This window comes from Cynara cardunculus, assembly GCF_001531365.2.
Source record: "Cynara cardunculus var. scolymus isolate 2C chromosome LG 4, CcrdV1, whole genome shotgun sequence".
Classification (NCBI taxonomy): Eukaryota; Viridiplantae; Streptophyta; class Magnoliopsida; order Asterales; family Asteraceae; genus Cynara; species Cynara cardunculus.
The window spans coordinates 19,185,071-19,206,614 of NC_037531.1; the positions used below are offsets into that span (position 1 = coordinate 19,185,071).

The following is a 21,544-nucleotide window of genomic DNA, read 5'->3' on the forward strand; positions in this document are numbered from 1 at the left end:
GGAGGCCCATGCCGACCTGTACTGTGCTTTCTGTCAGAACGGGCCTGATTCGCATTCGCATCTTTTCTTTGAGTGCCCTTTCCCTAATCTGGTCTGGAATGGTTTAAAAGCCAAGCTGAACCTCGACGGTGTCCCGGATAACTGGGATGATATTATTGGTTTGTTCCAGCAGGTCACAAAAGGAAAGACCATTTGGTCTATCATTCGTCGCTTAGTGCTTGCTGGAACAGTCTACCACCTGTGGCAAGAAAGAAATAACCGTATCTTCAAGAGCAAGAGAAGATCGCATAGTATGGTTGGTAAGACTATTTCTGATGATGTCCGGTCCAGGCTCCTTTGCCTGACCTTTAAGCCCTCCCCTAACGTTGTCCGGGCTCGGCTTGCCTGGAACCTCCCTTAGCCGTCTGTTTTTCTTTTGTGCTGCTTTGTCTGCTTTGTGTGAGCTCTTCTGCTCTCCTGTTTTTTCTTGGTGCGGTCTAGGGTGTGCCTTTTTTTAGGCCCCTTTTCCTGCCCCTGTGGTGTCCCCCGTTGCTTCCCGGTCTCTCTTGGCTTGACCGGGCCCCTCCCTTGTGGTCGGCTTCTGTCTCTGTCTCTCTTCCTCTCTCTGCTTCTTTCTCCCTTTTTTCTTCCCTCTTCTCCTCTTCTCCTCTTCTCCCCTTCTTTCCCTTCTGGGTGCCTTGGTTTCTGGTGGATGTGGTTCGCCCCCACCCGAGTGCGTATTTTGTTGTTTTAGTGTTTTTGCCTTGATCTGGAGGGGTCTCCCCCCTCCCTATCAAAAAAAACTTAATCCTATATATATACTATAATGGTACTCGTGCAATGTAACAAGATACGTATTCATTTTAATGTTTCATTTTATTTTATCTCTATTGATATAATACGTTTTATGTGGTTTTGAGAAATATGATGTTTTTATTATTAAATAAAAATAAATTTGAAGATTACTATTAAATAAAAATAAATTTGAAGATATCATAAAATTTTGAAAAAATATATTGGTATTAATAGCAAATTGAAATTTAAAAAGTTCTTGTTTTTTTTACAATTTCTTTAATTCTATTTTTTATTATAATTTAATTTAGGTTTAGTAACGAAGTAATTTATTTTAGATTAACAATCTAATTTTTATAGAGATAATGATTCTGTTAGAACTCTATGATTATCGTAATTCTATTTTAGATTTTTTATATTTAATATAAGATGTTTATCCTGTATTTGATTAAATAAAACACACATAGAGGTTGCTAGCTCTAAAATGCAGGCAATGAATCATCAAAGACACAATTTGCAAATGTAAACAATAAATCATATTGGCGACAAACTAAAGTCATCATGGGAAAATAAGAAAAGTGGAAGAACTAATATTAAAAGCACACTAATTGCAAATTGCAAACTGGGTCTCCATAATATTGACAGCCACGGACGTCCGCAAGAAACAGCCTAGTCTGTAAACAGAATGCTAGGATTCTTTTGCCGATATCTGAAGGTAAACCATTTGAGTGTACCCGTTAAATACGGAAGTCTCGAGTCTAGATAAGCCGAGTCTTTGGAACAAGCCGAATCGTCCATCTTCCACGATGGGACTAGGTGCACGTGCTGGATCGTATCGTGTTTGATGAGTAAGTGACGGACCGGCTACTGGTGGTAGTTCCCAATAAACATCAAGTATTGATTCGACAAACCTGAGCCAAACGAACACGGTAAATCTTGTGCGGGTAGCGGGTAGGATTTACGTATTGGTGGGTCTAGAAAAATTTCCGAGTGGGGGAGCAAATAATTAACATAATAAACAACACAAAATCTAATTGTAAAAAAAGTAAGGTTAAAAACCAATCCTGGGGGTCCGAGATTTTCATTTTGTAACCGGTCTTCATTTAAAAAAATTGGGCCTATGTATAACCAGTCTCGGGCCAGGTCGTGCAATTTACGTAAATAGCGTAACTGGTCCCGGTCCATTTTGGCCATCTCTACATGCAATGATACAAGTGGGCTACAACCACTTTTTGTTAACTAATACATCAAAAAGTGTGCACTTTTAAGACCTCTGGATTTTTTTTCCCAAAGAGCGGGGGCACGCCCCCAACCTTGATTGAATCCACCCCGGATGTAAGTATACATTCCTCAATCCGGAGGAGTATTAAGTTATTTCTATGAGGACACTCAACTTGCAAACGAAAAAAATTAAAGAAAAAACAAGAGACCAAGCTACGGATACAAACCTGCTGTTCTGGAAATGTTGTGCAAGCGATATCGGCTTATTGGTATGGTTGAAATCATCCCGCATGTATCCTCTAACGCCCCACCATGCTTCCCCTGGCCCACATAGTTCTCGAGTATCCACCGCCTTTTCCCAGAAGCTCTTCCTTCTCGATCTTACCCTAGCTTCGTCGCTATCTTCAAAGCAACTATGCCCACCTCCTGGAGAAAAAGGTCATTTCAGATTGATATCAATACTCATATAACTTAAATCATAAGTATATTGAAATGCAATTGTACGAAAACATAACGTACTTTGATATGATTCCTATTAAATGTCAAGTAGTTTTAGAACCTTCATTTTGGTACCTCAGATGTGATATGATATCTCAAACATTTAGACCAAATTACGTTGTATTTTCTTGCAATATCAAATGTAAATCATGTACCTAAGGGTGCATTTGGTACACTGGACGTGACAGAACAGAACAGAACAGGGATCATTGTTCCAAACGTTTAGCAAGACTTGTATGTGGAACATAGTGGAAGGCGTGTACCCACCCCATGGAATAAGGTGGAACAAACAGTTTACCAATATTACCTCAAAATAAAACCTAATTCTTTTCTAAAACATCAAATACACCTCCCTCTTTACATTTGATTTATTCTTTATATTTTATTTATTGTATTTTATGTTCTTTAAACTTTCACTGTACTATCCTCAAAATATTATTTTTACACAGTTTCTATATTTTGATTAATTTATGTCATTAATTAAACATTAATAATAGAAAATAATATAGAAAAAAGTATAAAATAAAAATTGGAAACTACATAATTTTTTATTTTGGTGTCATTTTATTCGTCTTGACAAAAACTTTCTAATGATATTTTTTGTTATAAAAAACATTTATTTTACTATAATTTAATAAATTACATAAATTAATCAAAATATACAAACAACTCATTAGGGGAAAATTGGTCATTCTATTTGTTCTGGCCTATCTAGTTCTGTCTTACTAAACGCTTAACAGTTGTTCTGAGCTCTGTCCTATCTGGATACTAAACACACCCTAATCGTTTGAGATGTTACATCTGAGGTACCAAACTGAAGGTTTTGAAAGTGTTGCACAAAATATGAATCAAACCGAATAGTTTTGCATTTTCATGCAATTTGCCCATTGCAAAATGGGAAATAAGGAGTACCACTGGATCCTGATGGAAATTTGAAAGGTGGAAGAGGATCTATCAAAGGAAACTAACAGAGTGCTAATAAAGCTTGGGTCAACTAACCTTGTATATAGAACTGATCGCATATTTGTCTCAAGGAATAATGATCTCCGGTTCCAGTATCATAATTATCCTCAAAAACAAGATTCGAGAAGCCAGCTTTCAGTGCCTGCTTCAATCTGTATCGACGAAATGTATTAAAAGAAACCAAAGCAAATGAGCCCAACATATCCCACCCGAGGGTGTTATCTGGCTGTGAGATAACCTCTATCCAGGGAGCAGAGTGGTTGTTTTAGTGAAGAAACAATCATGCATAAACGCCCAAGTATCGGTGCATGTAAGGCCATTCACAGTTCAGTTTGGTGCGGTTTAGGGCCAAACTGCAAACTGCACCGCATACACCTCAAACCGCAAACAAAGGTTTATGCGGTTTGTACCTATCGCATTTTACACCTCCAATCCAATAATTATAAGATTAAAATTTCATTATAAAATCAATGAAAACGTGACCATAATCCAAAAAAAAAAAAGTTTCAATTGAGACGGCGTCGATTGAAGTTAAATGAAGGCGATTGAAATTTCAAAATAAAATCTTGGATGTTTGCTTAAAGCTTAAAAGTGTCTAATAGATTATTGAGCTATATTTGATTAATATTATGAATCAAAGTCCAAAACTTTAGAATTATTAATGGACCATGGAGAAAATACATTAAAAATATTACATAAATTAGCAAGTATTCACTCTCTCTCTTTCTATATATATATGCGTGTTATATATAAAACTAGAAATATATAAAATATGCGGTGCGGTTTGATAAAAATGCACCGCAAACCGCATCACGGATGTTCTAAACCTCGCTTTGAGAAGCGGTGTGGGGGGTTTGTGCGGTTTGGATGAACAGCCCTATGTGAAACCCAAAACAAAAACCAAGAGGTTTACTAGTTGAGTAGTTGTTAATATTGAAGCTACCTTTTTAGTTCATTCTGATGATCGTCGAAAAATATAAGAACTCGACTCAGATCAGTTACGCCATGTTTCTTCATCACGGTCCTCCAATCAACACTTCCGAAATCAATGAAGTCCTTTCCAGCAAAATACGTGCAGTTCCCATCAACATATGCTGGGCCCTTTTTAAGGTACTTTTCAGGATGGCGAGGCGTAAGTGAGATAATTCGGGTGTTTGGCATTGCTTGCCGCAAGACCCAGGTGGAATGCCCCTTGAAAGCTCCGCTCTCGATCATTATATCTGGTTTCAGCCATCGTGCAATAAACCAGAGCCCAAAGCTGTGATCAAAACCCATCCCGTACATGTTATTCTTGATGGGTCGTGTTTCGTATATAGGTACAAATTCTTCAAGACCTTGGAGCAAGTCCTTGGATGTCCACTGGACGGTTTTACCATGTTTCGATCTGCCTTTTAAAAAAGACATAAATTAAAAGCATGTAGACTATGAGAACTTAATCACTTCATGGTCCAACTTGGCCCTCAATAATTAAAATGATGCCTTCAAATACATAATTCCATACATTATTTTTCAAGAGCACAGTAACATATTAATGATCAAGAATAAAACTCAAAAAGAAACAAGAATAAAATGGAACTCCCAAGTGGTATTTCCAGCATTGAGTGAGGGCCTGTTTGTTAGTAGCTTAATGTGACTCAGCTTATTCGGTCTGCTATACATCATGTTTGGTAGTGGCTTAATGATATAGAAAGTGGCTTATTCAGTAAGCTTCTAGGGTGGGAGCTTTATGCAGAAAGCCAAGTTTTTTCAAACCTGCCCTTTCCGTCTATAAAAAAACCCTACCAAATGAAAACCTTCTCAATCCATAAGGACAGATTAATCACACAGGACTTAATGGAAAACCAACCAAACAACCCCTGAATATGATTATCAAGAATTATGCATCAGATTGATGCTTAACAACAGAAAACAACTATTGTAGGTGTAATAACCCATCCCACATGGATAAGAAAAGTGGTTTATGAGCTCCTTATAAGCTCAAAGTTGTAGGTTACCAACAACTTCCACCATGGCTTTAAGTTTAATCCAAAGTTATTGTGCCTTCCTCGATCTGTTCGATTGTGATCTTATAATGCAATCATGTTCTCTGGTTTAATTGCTGTTTTTGTTTCTGTATCCCACCAACTTGATCTTTACAGCATTTTTTAGAATATGACTACCAGGATTTGTGCTTTATATTGCTGATTAGCAGCACAAACTAAGCAAATAAGACACTTGAAATATTAAACCAAAAGCCGTAGTCTGTAGATTGTGTAAATGGCATCTGATAAGTACATGCATATACCTCAACAAAGTCTGAGATTCCTTAGAAAGCTGTGCCTTAGATTTGTATTCATAATAAATCCATATAATCTACGGATATCAACTTTTAACTAAAATTCAAGTTTAGTTAATAATGAAACTGGCAACAAGGCTTGGCCCTTTGGGGCTCCTCCCCATAGGTCACCGGTTTGAGCCCCTCCAAGACCACTTGGATTTTCCTAGCCGTTCTCTAGGACCCCATGGGATTAGCTGAGGAGTGCAAAGCTGGCCCTGACACCCACGGTTAACAAAAAAAGGATCATGCATTGCACACCACAATAAGGGGCTGTTTGGTTGGTTTTTCATTGGATTAATCTGTCTGTATAAATGGGGGAGGTTTTTGTTTGGGCGGGTTTCTTCATAGATGGAAGGAGCATGTTTTCATTCGGAGGGCATGTTGGGAAAAAACTTGGCTTATTGCATAAAGCTTCCCCTAGAAGCTTAGTGAATAAGCCACTTTCTATATCATTAAGCCACTACCAAACAATCATGTATAGCTGACCAAATAAGTTGTCCCATTAAGTTCATTAAGCTGCTAATAAACAGCCCCTAAGAATAACATTAAATCAAATCAAACCAAACCAAACAAGCTATACCCAAATGGAGATGGGATCTATGGGTGGGATGTAGGCATACCTCACCTCAACTCCAAAGAGTAGGGCGGTTGTTTATGTGAAGACCTGACTTTCAAAAAAATGTGCGAAAAATTTCGGACCTGATAAAAGTGTGGTTTAAATTCAATCGTATACCTCACTTTCCATGCTCCTAAACACTAGCCAACTGCTTTCCACTTCCCCAAATTCACAAATCAACCACCACACAGACCCATGCTTCCACATATTCTGTGTTCATTTAGCAACGTAACTCTGTTTGAACTCAGAAACAGAAGTTTCAAATTTGCAAAACCATCTTCTACAATCGTAACCACAATGAACACTCCCTCAAGTTGATTTGATGCATTAAAATAGATGATAGATTTCCATAAATAGTTACTTGGTATGCCAAATTAATAACTTCACACTCTAAATTTAAATTAGAGTTAAGTCTACAGATCAAACAACAAATCACAAGTTGCGGCTCAAATCTAGCAGAGTATTTCATATCACAAATCAGTTTAAGCACATACAAGCATTAGATTCACATTCTATAACGTGAATGAACATTAGAATAAACCTAAGAACCCAAAACCAATGGACACTATCACATCGATTCAGATCGGAAACGCGAGGAAATCAAATCAAACAAACCCTAACAGCAAAATAAACGAATTATGAGAGCTTACACCACGGGACGCCTAGGGATCCGAAATCCGATTCGAGTCCATCCAAGCCGAAGAATCGAGAGCGAGAGAGGCGATCAAAGGAAGAGATAGAAGAAACACAGAGCAAATCATGGGAGCGGACGAAGAAGGAGGATATTAGGAGGATGGCTATGGCGATGAGGATAATGGGGCAGAGGTAACCGGTTCGGGTGAAGTAGTTGGTGATTCGAATGGCGATTGAAAGATGCTTCTTGGTTTTGGATTCGTCTCCTTGGTGCTCGTCTCCTTCATCCTCCATGTGAGCTCCTCTTCGCATGGATAGCACTCTCTCCAACATCCCTCTCTCACTCACTCTCTCTCACTCAGCTTGAAGTGTGTTGGAAGACTGGTTTTCCTCTTTTCCTTGTCTATATATAATCATCTCAATGTCTTTTCTTTTACGTTTTCGTTAAGAGCATCGTTATACATCTTTAGGCGGTGTTGGGAGGACTTATTTAAAAAAAAAAATTTATCCGGTGATAAATTAAATGTTAGTGTTTAGATGTGGAAAAATAAAACTATTTATACCGGTGTTAAATCGATAATAAGCAGTTTTTGATAAGTTAATGATTCCTGACTTATGAAAAAATGTTTATTATCAGTTTACCATTTTAACCTTGTTTTATTAATGTTTGTTAATTATTAATAAATTATTAATCTTATTAATATAATTTTTTGTCAATAATATAAAAGACTGTCATTTTTTATCATTTTACATATATAAATAATTTTCTTCAAGCTTACTTTTTATATTTTCAATGAATAATTTGATCTGATTTCGACATAAAAATATACATATAAGATTTTGTAACAAAAAGACGGATGAGTTTATGAAGTCTGCATAATTATCAAGAAAAGTAACCACTTAAATTAGAAATTTTTAGAAAATGATTGTGATTATCAATAAATCCGTAGAAATTATGCAAAAAATTATATAAAAGAAATTAAATAATGAATTTATAAAAATTGGGTTTTCAAAAAATATATAAGTTTATTTTTTAATTTAATTTAAATAAAAATATATAATTACTTTAATTATATTTAAATATGTTAATTTAATCATCTGACTATAGGACCGTTTACCAAACGGTTATTCGGGTAAATGTTTACTAAGTTATATTACCTTACTGGATTAATATGATATGGACCAAGAATCTTACCCGGTAAGAACGAGACAAACACCAATAGTCTTATCCGGTAAATGAGGATGACGACTCTTATCACGGTAAGCGCTTACCGGTAAATTGTTACACACGATATCGTTTTTATGAACTAAAATCTTACCCGATAAATAAATAATAATGTTATCAGATAAATATTTGATAAACGGCTCCTAAATAAAATTGACTAAATACAAAACTTTTTAATAAAATTAAAAGGTCGTGCAATTATTATGTTGAAAAAGCTCAATGAGGTTTTCACTTTCAAACCCTCTTAAAAACCTTGTAAAAGCCCATACTTAGATCATATGAGACCATTTTGTGACACCACCACTTTCATAGCATTTTGCTGTAAAGTTTCAAGTGTAAAAATATGGTTTCGCATGTCTCACAAAAACAGACTGACCTTACGTGAACCCCTAAAAGCCATATTGTGTAAATGCTCTTAACAAGTAATAGATATCATGTTGAATAAATATAGTAGACCTTGGCTCTGATATGATGTTAAAGATATGTGCAACCTCTTTAAAATGACTCTTTTAAATAGAGTTCAACAGGGTTCCATAACATCCACAATATGAACCGTCTTACAAACCAAATTTCAACAAGCAAACTACACCCTGCCCTAGGAGAGTGCGATTTACTCATGATTTTATTCACGGTAGTCCAAGTCACTAACGAGTTCACAACATAAAGCAAACTACACTCTGTACTACGACAGTATGATTTACCTCCCCATGATACTGTTGAACCGGTACATTAATAGATAATAGTGCAACCCCTTTTTTACACAACATAAAGAAACTACACTCTGTACTAGGACACTGCTGCGATTCATCTCCTCCATGATGACTGTGGAACCAATACTGTAATAGAGGATAGTGCAAACCCTTTTCTTCACTACATAAAGAAACTACACTTTGTCATAGGATACTACGATTTACCTCCCCCATGATGACTGTGGAACTAGTACAGTAATAGAGGATAGCACAAACCCTTTTTTCACAACATAAAGAAACTACACTCTGTCGTAGGACACTGTGATTTACCTTCCCTATGATGACTGTGAAACCAGTACAGTAATAAAGAAGAATGCAAACCCTTTTTTCCCCACAACTAAAGAAACTAATCCGCTTGTGGGTTCTGCGGGAGCGGAATAGAAGCACAACGATGGTAGTAACCATCTTCATCAAACACAAACCTTTGCGAGAGATGAACTTCGTGGATGAGATACTCTCCCCACTCCTTGGAACCAAATTGCTCCATAATGCCTCGAGCATCGAATGAATCGGAATTTCTTGTCTTCGTCTTCCTGATCAATGCGATTAACGTATCACTTTTAGATGGAAAAAGACAAACAAGTTACCCAAACCAAACGAACCTAGAACATCTCATCCCACCCGAGGTGGGGTCTGTGGGAAGGGTAAGGATTTAGAGATGGCCAAAAACCGTTCCCACCCAAATGGGTCCCAGTCTTTGATTTCCTTTCCGTAACTGGTCCCAGTCGTGATAAAAAACCCATGGCCCAGTCTCCTTTAACAATAACTGGTTTTTTAAAACGGTCCCGGTCCGGGCCCAAACCGGTCCCAAAGTTCTTTTTCCAAAATATAATTTTTTACATATAAAAGATCTTGTTTGATAATTTCTTTTTTTTGAACAATATCTTATTGAAATACACTTTAAAATCTCTAATTGCACCATTCAAATACACTTTAAATGTTACGATTTTTGAAATTTAACACTTTAAAAACGTGAAATACTTCCAAAAGAACTTCGAAAGCTTAAAATAAACTTGAAGTTTTTGGTAAAAAAAAAAGTTTATAGAAACTCTTTTTTTAATAGGGCCTATGTACAACCTGGTCCTGGACCGGGCCTTGAATTTCGGTAAAAACCATAACCGGCTATGGACCGTCGAGTCTGCAACGTGCCCAACCGGTCCTGGTCTCTGGCCGGGCCATTTTGGCCAGCTCTAGGTAAGATGTACGCTGACATGACATCTACCCCAAAAAGTAGAGCGGTTGTTTTTGTGAAGACCCAAACTTGTGAAAAGTGATACAGGTTATGCAATATATATATATATATATATATAAACATCAAAACAACTAGCCATCAAAAGAACAAGGATTGTAGAACCTTTTCCTGTGCCTCGCGTTCATCACCGTTGCATGCAACTGCGTTGAAATAGAATTCGACATCTTAGATGTTTGTATTGGGGGAACGGACTTGTATAATGAAGTAAAATTAGAGGTGTAAATGAGTCGAGCTTTTAACGAGCTACTCGAGCTCGAGTCGATCCCGAACACAAAATAGAGCTCGTTTAACTTAACGAGCCACTTAGTATTGTTTTCATCTAACTGATTTACGATAAAGGCTACGCTTTTGTAGCTTTTCTAAGTGGCCAACTCTTGAGTGGCCTTCCATAAATGGAATAAAAATCTCCGGTCCCCAAATCCCGTGTCTCCTCCCTATCCTACCTATCACATGAAGACACGTCATTATTTTTTTATCTAATATAACTTTATTTACTTCACTTTTTCATAGTCTCTTCAACGAAGTGATGATGTGTCTTCATGTGTTTGGTGTACAAGAAGGGGACATGGGATTGACGAAGGATCGTGTGAGAATAGGAGTTAAGGTTAGAAGTGTAAGAAGGGATTTGGACCCTTAATCACTTTTAATCCTAAAACAACCCATGAATGGCGCATTAGAAGGAAATTGATCTAGTGTCTCTCATTAGTGTGGATCTTGTGGCTCTCTTCAATTACGGTTGATCCCTTCTCACCCTTCGCACCATAATTTCATTCTCACCGAAACCCAGAACCCACATGGGATTTGGGGACTAAAATTTTTTATTCCTATAAACGGATGCTTAACTACAAAATGACATTAACATGAACAAACACTACCGATCATCTTATATCACCAAAACCGGTGTCCTTGAGAAAAGAAAATGACAATAACGAAAAACTCGTAAGTTGAATTCCATACCTTCAACGCTTGTTTGGCATCTTTCTCGAGAACAAGGCCGCCCTTTATAAAAGCATCGGTGATGACTTCTAAGAAAGCTCAGGAAAAACCATTAACATAAGAGCATCTCCAACATATTCTCCAAAATGGAGAATCAAAATTTAAAATCTTCAAAGAAAATTACATTCAACTCCAACAGTTTCCCCACTTTTGAAGATTACAACAAATTATTTCTCTCTCATGGTAATCATTTTTGAAGAATTCGCCAAATTTGGAGAATTTAACGCTCTCTAACTTTCTCTATTTTGGAGAAAGGTTTTGGAGATTTTGTAGCAGCAAAAAACTTGCTCAAAATCTCCATTTTCTCGATTTTGGAGAATCAGTTAGAGATGCTCTAATATTTTTTAATGGTATCACAGGCTATGCCTACACTAATCCCCATAAATTGCAACTGTAAGACATGAGCCCTAATAAACTCAGTGGCTACAATTGTTGTGGACGCTTCGAATCGAACCCAGGGCAGATGGATATTCCATCACATCCCCATGGGCCTCAACCACTACGCCACAACCCTTGTAGTTGACATGCTTTAATCTTCATAACTCCAAAAATCATTTGTAGATACTTCATTTCTTCTTGCATTTCTTGAATTATAAAAAGATGATAAAATATGAGTGATTTTCCTAGTTTATCTCTGAGTGTAGTTTCCTTAGTCAAATAGGTTTCCTCTTTATTAGCTATAGATAGTTATGTACAGAGACCATTCAATGTCATTGTAATTCCTATAAATACTTATGCAGAGTCCCCTTCTTTTGCAAGGTTCGGTTTTGGTGAGGAGTGATAAGGTGAGAAGCGTAAGAAGGGATCTCCACCCTTGGATGCACATTAGGATGAGATGCACCAAATCAATCCCCGCATCAAGCACGATTCATGGGTGGGTTTGAGATTAAAGGTGATCAAGGGTCCAAATCCCTTCTTACGCTTCTCACCTTAACTCTCCTTCTGACACGACCCTTCGCCTCTTTTGCAAGCCTCCTAATTCTTACTAACCATATAAACCAATCAATTAGAATATTTATGGAAATGATCAAGGTTCATTTATTATGATCTGGATATTTATGGAAGATGATCACATTCCATTCATTATGATCAACGCTTTAGATTAGGAAATGAAATCAGATATTTATTAGAGTAGATGGACGGTTGAGATTTGTTGGTTTGTATGAATTAAGAGGTATGCAAATGATTGGGACTCTACCTGTGTATTCTACTTCTTTATCAAGGGGAAGAAATCAATATTTTCTTCCAGAACTTTCGGTATTTAATGAGAAAATAAAGAAGTGCACATAAAGTACGATGGATACTGCATGCCTGCAAAAGTCTATCCTCGCCACCTACTACTTCAACAGGAGCATAGAGAACTCGAGCCTTGGCAGGAGAACCTCTCATGCAATCCTGAAAGGAGAAAGTATGAGACTATGGACTCGTTTGTTTTGATGGAATGTTTTTGAGGGATTTGGAACGGAATTGAATTCCATTCTTTATAAATAACTTATAAAAACAAACTATAAAAATAGAATTGATCATTACAAAATAAGTGCTTTTAACATATTATAGAACACCCTCATAAACAAATCCTATGAAATCCTGCCAAATACCAACCACCCCAAGGAATTTCTAAATCCCATGTTTGTGGGGTTTCATGTTAATCCTCGGATTTCATTCCGGACTTCCAGGATTGGATTGGAATCCAGTTCCAAATCCCACCAAATCCCGCAAACCAAACGGGCCCTATATGTCAACTGCAAAAAGATTCTTAGGGTCCTTTGGTTACATGACCTTTGATGGGTTTTTTTAATCAATGACTTCTCTGACAGGTTTGAGAATGCCACTACTTGACCGAAAAATGTCACTTTCATGCACAAGAATGCCTAGAAATCTGCTAGAAGGTCATGGATTTAAAAAGCAATTGTTAAGGAGGTCATTTAGCTAAATAAATAACCAAGATTCTTACCAGCCCCTTAAGTCTAATAGATACAGGTTGGCCATCTAATGCATCCATTACTTCTGCTGCAATGCTCTGAATGGTAATGAAACATTTGATTCATCAGAAGCATTTCAATCAACCAAGAAAAGAGATATTTAAGGGTGCATTTAGTACACTGAACAGGACAGAACAAACTAGGGATCATTGTCCCACGTTTGACAGGACTTTTATGTGGAGCAGACAAGAACAGGGTGGAACATGGGTGTTCCACCCCCACCTCATAGAACGAGGTAGAACAAACCTATACTTTTCCAATATACCCTTAAAACAAACTTAATTCTTTCCAAAAACATCAAATATGTCTCCCTCTTCACATTTTATCCATTAGTTAAATTTTATTTTATTGTATTTTATCCCTTTTAAACTTTCACATTACAGGCCTCAAAATATTGTTTTTATATGTTTTATATATTTTGGTTAATTTATGTAATTTATTAAATATTAATAATTAAAAATAATATAGAAAATGCATAAAAATAACAATTGGAAATTAGAAAACTTCATATTTTGGTTTCATTTTTAAATCATCTTGACGAAAACTTTTTAATAATATAGTTTGTTATAAAAATATTTATTGTATTATAATTTCATAAATTAATAAACTAATCAAAATATATAAGCAACTCCTTAGGAGTAAATTGGTCATTTTACCAATCCTGTCCTATCCGGTCCGATCTTACCAAAAGTTGAACAATTGTCCTGTTCTGTCCTGTCMTGTCCTATCCTGATACCAAATGCACCCTAAATGAGAATTTAATTAAATTCATGGCCTCCTGACGAGTATAAAGCCATTTTTCTTTTAATAGGTCATGAGGTCCTCGATTTATTAAAATCTCATTTAAGGTCATATACCTAAATGACTCGAAACCAAGAAAATGTAAGCAATTGAACTAACCTCGAATATCCTAACAGCAGCATCGACTCTGTCCTTGTTCCACAACTTTAGCATGAGCACCGTTAAGTGAAATGTCTTCGGTTTAATGAATATGGATTCATCTATTCCTAGTTCTGTTGTAAGCAACACATCAGAAACGAAAATCATCAAACCTCCAATTTTAAGAACAAATTAAACAAGGTCTATGATGCAGCGTACGGCAACCAAACCAAAGATTAATCCCGCTGATTCTGTGAATACCCGGGAACAATCTCTTCTAAAGTTCGTTGATTCAATGAATACTGAACTTTAGGCTCAAATTCGACAATGAACTCAAAATTTTGATGGAAAATGAAAAAAAATCTATGTATTCAACCACTGACTATCCATATTATACCAAATACATATAAATAAGAGTCCCAAATGTAAATGAGACTAGAAAAGACGACGGGCCAAACATAAAAACCCAAACGAAAACTGAAAAATATGACAAAAAACACAAAACTGTCTCAAAACATGTTGAAACGATGCTTTTAGGCCACAAAAGTGTCCCAAGCTTCGAATCGGCATATTATGACCTCAAAGGGTAGCAAAAAAGTTATGCACTTTTAAGCATGACGCCCTCTCTCAGCCCTGTCATGGGCCTCCAGGAACAATAAGGCCGGGTCCTCCATGCCAAGGCCCGCATCAGTCTAGATATTTGGTTTTCATGAAAAAAGAGTTATAAAAGAACAGAAAAAAAAAAAGAGATGCCCACAAGACAAAGATGCAAAACCTGAAAATTGAACGAACATGAACTTATATCATCAAGATAATTTTGGCAAACATACCGGATGATGTAGATGTCTTTGACTTTGAGGCGGAGGTAGCCGAGGATTTAGGGGGATAACTTACACGGCGTATATTAGTGACATCCACTTTAACATTTTCACCATCTTTTTGAGCTTGAAGTGTGACCGCAACTTGAGGTGCTTCATCTACTTTTTGGTCCCGATCTTCCTCATCCGTCGTATCTTTATTGGAACTAATATCCAAAACCTCATCTGGGTTCGGATCGTGCATCCCTAATATCGAACTCTGAAAGTTGACAAGCTGATCAACCAATTCAGGATATAAAGCCAACGGAAGTGATACGAAGTGAGAGTAGTCAAGAGCTGAGCTTTTAACAACCTGTTGAACACCAAGTACAGGTAAATCACATCTCAGCAGTAAAGTATCATAAAAGACAAAAGATTTTCGGTCAAAGCATGATAAAAAGAAGGAAATTGACCAAAATAGCCAATCTCTTCAATCAAAATCACTTTTTAGCCACTTTTGGCATTGAATTCCCATTTTTGCCAAAGTTTATGCAAATGCCTTATGCATTTGGGTAAAGCCTATTTTCAGATTCAAAAAAAAAAGAAAAAAAAAATCTTCACGCAAATGGTGATCCTTACACAAATTATGCAAATTTGCATAAAGATCTGAAAATAGGCTTTACGCAAATGCACAAGACATTTGCATAAACTCCGGCTAAAATGAAATTTTGATTGAAAAATGGCTAAAAAGGTGAATTTGGTTGGGGAGATCGGCTGTTTTGGTTAATTTCCCTAAAAGGAAATATACTTGAAATGTTTTCTCCTTTCACTGAGAAAGAACAAAAATAAAAATGCAGTAACCACTCAATGAGATCAACAAATATGTTACCAAACATAGGGAGCAGCAAGTGCAGAAAGCAAACACGGAAACTGGGATCTTTCTTTTACCAAAGGGTCACTGGCCCAGCGGTTGTTAGGTTACCGCTAGATCCCAACCTTCCACTAGGTCAAGGGTTAAAACCTTGCAAAAGGTGATGAGTGTGCACGAAATCACAAGTATGCCATACACCCATCTGGAGGCCCAAGCCCATTCCTAAGTGATATTCTAGAATAGTTAAGAAGGGATAATTTAGGTATTTCTGAGAATAAATATTAGTATAAAGAGGTTGATGTAGGTGGTGGGGAATGCAGAAACTTAGTGAGTGATCTATGGGAGAGTTGCTAGCCTCTTGAATGCTAGAGTTTACCTTGTTTTCCATTTAAGTAATCATCTGATTAGTCTGTTTTCATCTTCATTATCTGTTCACTAATTTTCTGCATGCGCTACACCACCTACATCAACCCTCTTCATACTGATATTCATTCTCAGAAATACCTAAATTATCCCTTCTTAACTATTCTAAAATATCACTTAGGAATGGGCTTGGGCCTCTATGCACGACGAAGTATTTGCTATATTATGAATAGCAACCACAAATTCTATGTGTTGTATGCCATGATGGTAACTAACCTCGTCAATTATGAGTTGTATTCTTTCTGAAGCTCTAGCTACACTATCAGGAGAACTGCCTTCAATCGCTGCAAAAATGTGCCTTGTAAATGGCTATTTTCACATTAAGATGAGGATATATGTAATGACTCAAAGCATTACACAATCTATTTTTACAAATGATGAGCCATAAACAACTTGACCCTAATGCATAAGACCAATTATCAACATGGACTCAACTATTGTTGTTGTATAAGATCAACGACTGCAGAATCTGTATATGCCAAAACGGTCTCTTTGGTGCGTTTGATACACTGGACAGGCAGAACAAGAATCATTGTTCCATGTTTGGCAAGACTTTTTATGTGGCACATAATTGAACAAAGTGGAACATGTGTGTTTTACCTCCAACCAATGGAACAAGGTGGAACAAACCGATATTTTACCGATATAACCATAAAATAAAACCTAATTCTATTCTAAAACATCAAACACGCCTCCCTATTTACATTTTATTCATTCTTTGAATTTTATTTATTGTATTTTATGCTCTTTAAACTTTCACTTTACTGTCCTCGGGATATTATTTCTATAAGCTTTCTGTATTTTGGTTAATTTATGTAATTGATTAAGATTTAAATAATAAAATAATATAGAAAATGTATAATATAAAACTTGGAAACTATACAAACTTTTTATTATGGTGTCATTGTAATCGTCTTGACGAAAATTTCTAATGATATATTTTGTTATAAAAATATATATTTATTATAATTTAATAAATTAGGTAAATTAATCAATATATAAAAGATATAAACAAATTAAGGACAAATTGGTCATTTTATCTGTTATGTTGTGTCCAGTTCTGTCTTACCAAACGCTGAGCAACTGTTCCTGTCCTGCCTAGATACTAAACGCAAAGTAAACTGAAACAAAAAGGCATGAAACAAGAAACACACTTATTGATTCTTCCGTTCTTGATGATGGAAATATAATTTTAATCCCCATTTCCCCTTCAATTTTTTCCTGCATAGAACCCCTGTAGAGGATAATGAAGAAAGTTTCACATATTAGTGTGACCAACCGAACATGTGTCCATGAGTATACTTGCAACAAATTCTAGAATATGAAGGGTGAAAGTCCCAAAGTTCTACCCTTTTCCTTTGATGAATCGCAACAAGGAAGACCCTACCTACATGATATAGAAACCAATGAGAACTAGAAGAGAAGAACAAGAGAAAACACAGTAAAAAATCATATCCTTAAACTCCCGTCCAACCACCCCACCCTAAAATCACCAAGCTTTCAGCGGTTTAGCCTTTTGCAAATTATTCCCTTTGTAATGTAATAAATATAAAATATCATCGTGTTAGGCTGTGAATGATTTAAATTGCTATGAAAGGATATTTAGATTGAGTTTTATAACCATACATTTGGAGGATAGATCCTGAGCAAGAAATAAGTTTTATTAAAGGCAAGTGGAATTGTAGTTGAGATTCTATCTGAAAATAGAATAACAGGAAAGTGCAAAACTAAGATCATAAATTTAACTTAAAAACCTAAAAGATCATTTACCTTTCATGCCTTATGTTCGTAGACGCATAATTATTTGCAAACCCAATAAGTCATAGAAACTTAAACAACAAGTGCGAAAATGTAGTGTCTATATAGTGTTGTTTTATATGTGAAACGTTCAGGACTGTTTTATGTGTGAAAAAGAAGACCCCTGAAAGTTTCATATATGAAACAGGACATATAAACACTGCATTTTCACACGTGTTGTTTCAAATGTGAAGCAACACATGAAAACTAGTTTATAAGTTTCTACGAATTATTGGGTTTGTAAAAGAAGGGGACTTTGTTTGTAACGGGGTGTTTGGTAAGAAGTATTAAGCAGTAATTAATGGGAATGAAAATAAAAGATATATAATGAGGCCATTCCCCCAGAAGCCCAAATTTTCATCCAAGGTTAAACTGGGGGAAATGAAAATCCGTTCCTGTTTTCGTTCCCTGTCATTTTCATTCCTCTTTCTCAACCAAACACCCCCCTAAGTTTTTTATTTGCCACAAAGGATAGGAATATGGTGTTGGATTTGTTTTCATTTGTTCTTAGTTCTATATGCATAGAAAAGTAAATAATTTGGCAGGAAAAGAAAGTGTAAGTTTACAATTAAAAGAAAAAAGTTCAAAAGTGTGGTGTCGGGTTGGTTGAGGCCCAGGGGGATGAGAATTGCATCCCATCTTCCCCGGGTTCGATTCCTGCCCCCTATTCTTGTGCCCACCACAGTTATGTGGGGCGCATGTTTTAGCGTATGGGGTTTACCGGGTCGGGGGACATGCCTAACACCCTTCCAAAACAAAACATAAATTCGCAATTAAAAGCAAAAAAGTAGACAAATAAAGCTTCACCTCCAAAGAGACCAAGTGTTTATCTGTAGAAGACACCGACCCTTCAAATGCCTTGCTTTCTTCTTTATCTAAAAATGTTGTAGGACCAATATTTGGTTCAGCCAATTTAGCACCTACTTCAGCCCCACCCCGACCATCTTGACTTTTTAAAACCCCGCTAGAACTGCCATCGTACACTTTTACTTGACTTCCAACCTCAACATTGACACCATCATTAACATCCTTCACTAAACATTCCACGACTTCACATCAAATAACAATCATACAACTAATGCAATACTCCCTCCATAAAAAAATAAGTGTCCACATTTATGTCTTATTAGTTTGTTCCAAATATGTGTCTCCTTTCAAAAGTAAGTGCCTACATCCCAATTTACCATTGACTCTGAGATCTTGAGTTCATTGCTCCCTTTATTATTAAGGATAAAATTGTCATATAGTTAAATAAGAAGTGATAATTACACGTTTCTAAAATTGTGTGCTTTTTTCATTTGTGGACATTTATTTTAGAATACTCCTTCCTTCCAAATACAAGATTCACTTAGGGCTTGTTTGTTAGCAGCTTAATAAGCTCAATGGTACTTGCAGCTTATTCGGTCAGCAATGCATGATTGTTTGGTAGTGGCTTAATGATATAAAAAGTTGCTTATTCAGTAAGATTCTAGGGGAAAGCCTCATGCAAAAAGCCAAGTTTTTTCCCAATTAAAAAATACGCTCCTTCCATCTATGAAAAAACTCTCCCAAACAAAAACCTTCACAATCTATACAAACAAATTAATCCACAGGGCCAACTCTATTCGTACAGGATTAATGAAAACCAACCAAACAAACTCTTATTTTGGGACATAAATAGCATGTCTAGTTGGATGTAAAAAGAACATCAAAACATGCCAAGACGAACTTCAACCATAGCACCAAAAAGACACCAAATTGGTCCACCCATTAACACCAAAAATTGCTTCGACTCCAACTATGCGGCATATGCCGTTACAGCAACACAAAATATTTGTCGTTTCTCTCCCATCTATGGTTGGAGATGCCTTGGGTGTGTTTGGTATCCAGACATAATAGAATAGGACAGAACAACTGTCACGGTTTGGTAAGACAAAACTGGAAAGGACTGAACAAATAAAATAACCAATTTACCCCCAATGAGTTGTTTATATCTTTTATATATATATATATATATATATATATATTGATTAATTTATGTAATCTATTAAATAATAATAAATAAATATTTTTATAACAAAATATATAATTAGAAAGTTTTCGTCAAGACGATTAAGATGACACCAAAATAAAAAGTCCAATTTTTATCTTATACCTTTTCTATATTATTTTTAATTATTGTTAATATTTAATATATTACATAAATTAATCAAGATATAGAAACCGCATAAAAATTAATATTTTGAGGACAATAAAGAGTGAAAGTTTAAAATGCATAAAATACAATAAATAAAATTTAAAGAATGAAAATGTAAAGAAGGGGGGGGGGGGGGTATTTCATGTTTTAGAATGGAATTAGGTTCTATTTTGAGGTTATATTGGTAAAATATAGGTATGTTCCACTTTGTTCTTGTCTTTTCCACATAAAAGTCCTTCCAAACATGGAACAGTGACCTCTGTTCTTTTCTGTCCAATGTACCAAACGCATCCGTATTCACAAAATCAACATAAATCCTCACCTTCAACTGAACGAGACTGTGTAGACACTGGTCTCCATACAGGAGCAACTGATTTTTGGTTCTTCCTCTCTGCAGTTCTTCTGTTACTCTTTCCACCAACCATTTTACAGTTGTAGTTCATACCACCAGACCAGTAGCATCTCTGCCATTAATTACAACAACAGAATTAACAGTCTGAAATACCGTGCATATGAATGGTTACCAGGGCAGGGTGATGCTCAATCTTTCATTTCTTTTACGGTTTTCACCAAAACTAGACCTTATATATGGGTGTGTATATATATCAAATAAGCTCTCACCCTTTAAACACTAAAATAAAACCAAATCAAAAAGTTAGCAACAGCAAAATCCATGGGATTCTGCTAGTTCTGGTATGGTCTAATCTAGAAAAAGCAAAACCCAACTGATTTCAAGAACAGATGCACTATATATAAACTAATTACATGCATAATGTTCGCAAGTGAGTAAATTAAGACCAATGATTCATCAATTCAGCCTATCAGTGTTGGAAGAATTCGAAGAGACCGCTGAACCTGAAAGTAGGGCACTGATTTCGATATCTGATATATGATTGTGAAATTCAGAGCACGTTCTACTCTGAAAACAATAATTCAACTCGTAATCATGGCGTCCATGTATGCGTATACACCATATATATGATCGCTGAATGAAGAGATTATACCTGAATAGAGCCAGCATCGGTGTTATCCTCGCCGCCGCCGTTTGACAGTTGAGAATCCCTCCTTTTTTTCCCCAAATACTTCAGCCAATGATTTATTAACAAAATAACCTAACTTTTATCAAAATTACAAAAATACCCGTTGACCAAAATATAAGGGGGCACGTACCAGAAGTATGTCCCTATAATCGCCGTAAACATTTCAACTTTTGTGTTGGTGAACATGATATTTAAATCTTTTGATTTATGAATGTAAGTTTTTAATTAAGATTGATTTTGGAAAAAATTTAGTATTTTTAAATAATATTTATATTGATTATTTAGTAAAAAAACACTAGACAGCCTGGTTTTGGGGATAGTAGGTGGACATAAAAAAT

At 36.0% G+C, this 21,544-nt stretch overlaps 2 protein-coding genes across 6 annotated transcripts; both read right to left on the reverse strand.

Moving 5' to 3' along the window:
- Positions 1-1,266: 1,266 nt before the first annotated feature.
- On the reverse strand, positions 1,267-7,408 carry LOC112511239. 2 transcript variants are annotated; one of them, XM_025116777.1, is made up of 5 exons: positions 7,037-7,408; positions 4,397-4,841; positions 3,490-3,605; positions 2,220-2,418; positions 1,267-1,682 (listed from the first exon to the last, which is right to left on the reverse strand). In XM_025116777.1, exons 1-5 carry the CDS (start codon positions 7,350-7,352, stop codon positions 1,460-1,462), a joined length of 1,299 nt encoding a protein of 432 aa, XP_024972545.1. In that variant the 5' UTR covers positions 7,353-7,408; the 3' UTR covers positions 1,267-1,459. The 2 variants fall into 2 exon arrangements, with proteins under 2 accessions (XP_024972545.1, XP_024972546.1); XM_025116778.1 differs by having other exon boundaries at positions 4,397-4,837; positions 7,037-7,201.
- Positions 7,409-8,801: 1,393 nt separating this feature from the next.
- Positions 8,802-21,237, reverse strand: LOC112511064 (activating signal cointegrator 1 complex subunit 1). Of its 4 annotated transcripts, none has more exons than XM_025116450.1 (14): positions 21,171-21,223; positions 21,022-21,085; positions 20,489-20,630; positions 18,798-19,024; positions 17,543-17,580; positions 17,348-17,427; positions 16,410-16,477; positions 14,933-15,272; positions 14,124-14,236; positions 13,196-13,261; positions 12,546-12,636; positions 11,203-11,270; positions 10,348-10,385; positions 8,802-9,526 (listed from the first exon to the last, which is right to left on the reverse strand). In XM_025116450.1, the coding sequence occupies exons 1-14, from the start codon at positions 21,185-21,187 to the stop codon at positions 9,340-9,342; spliced, it is 1,539 nt and encodes a 512-aa protein (XP_024972218.1). In that variant the 5' UTR covers positions 21,188-21,223; the 3' UTR covers positions 8,802-9,339. The 4 variants fall into 4 exon arrangements, with proteins under 4 accessions (XP_024972218.1, XP_024972220.1, XP_024972219.1 ...); XM_025116452.1 differs by having other exon boundaries at positions 18,798-18,865; positions 21,171-21,201; XM_025116451.1 differs by lacking the exon at positions 21,022-21,085 and having other exon boundaries at positions 21,171-21,237.
- Between the last annotated feature and the right edge of the window lie 307 nt (positions 21,238-21,544).

What these genes read in the sequence shown, in the direction of transcription:
- LOC112511064 (XM_025116450.1), bottom strand. An exon ending in ACAGTCTCGTTCAGTTGAAG is followed by an intron (nt 19,025 to 20,488) that starts GTGAGGATTTAT and finishes TGGAATGTTTAG; the next exon opens with TGAAGGATGTTAATGATGGT. An exon ending in CGATTCATCAAAGGAAAAGG is followed by an intron (nt 17,428 to 17,542) that starts GTAGAACTTTGG and finishes TATCCTCTACAG; the next exon opens with GGGTTCTATGCAGGAAAAAA.
- LOC112511239 (XM_025116777.1), bottom strand. Translation starts at nt 7,352, where the DNA reads ATGTTGGAGAGAGTGCTATCCATGCGAAGAGGAGCTCACATGGAGGAT. An exon ending in ATCCCTAGGCGTCCCGTGGT is followed by an intron (nt 4,842 to 7,036) that starts GTAAGCTCTCAT and finishes CTTTTTTAAAAG; the next exon opens with GCAGATCGAAACATGGTAAA. An exon ending in CATCAGAATGAACTAAAAAG is followed by an intron (nt 3,606 to 4,396) that starts GTAGCTTCAATA and finishes TCGTCGATACAG; the next exon opens with ATTGAAGCAGGCACTGAAAG.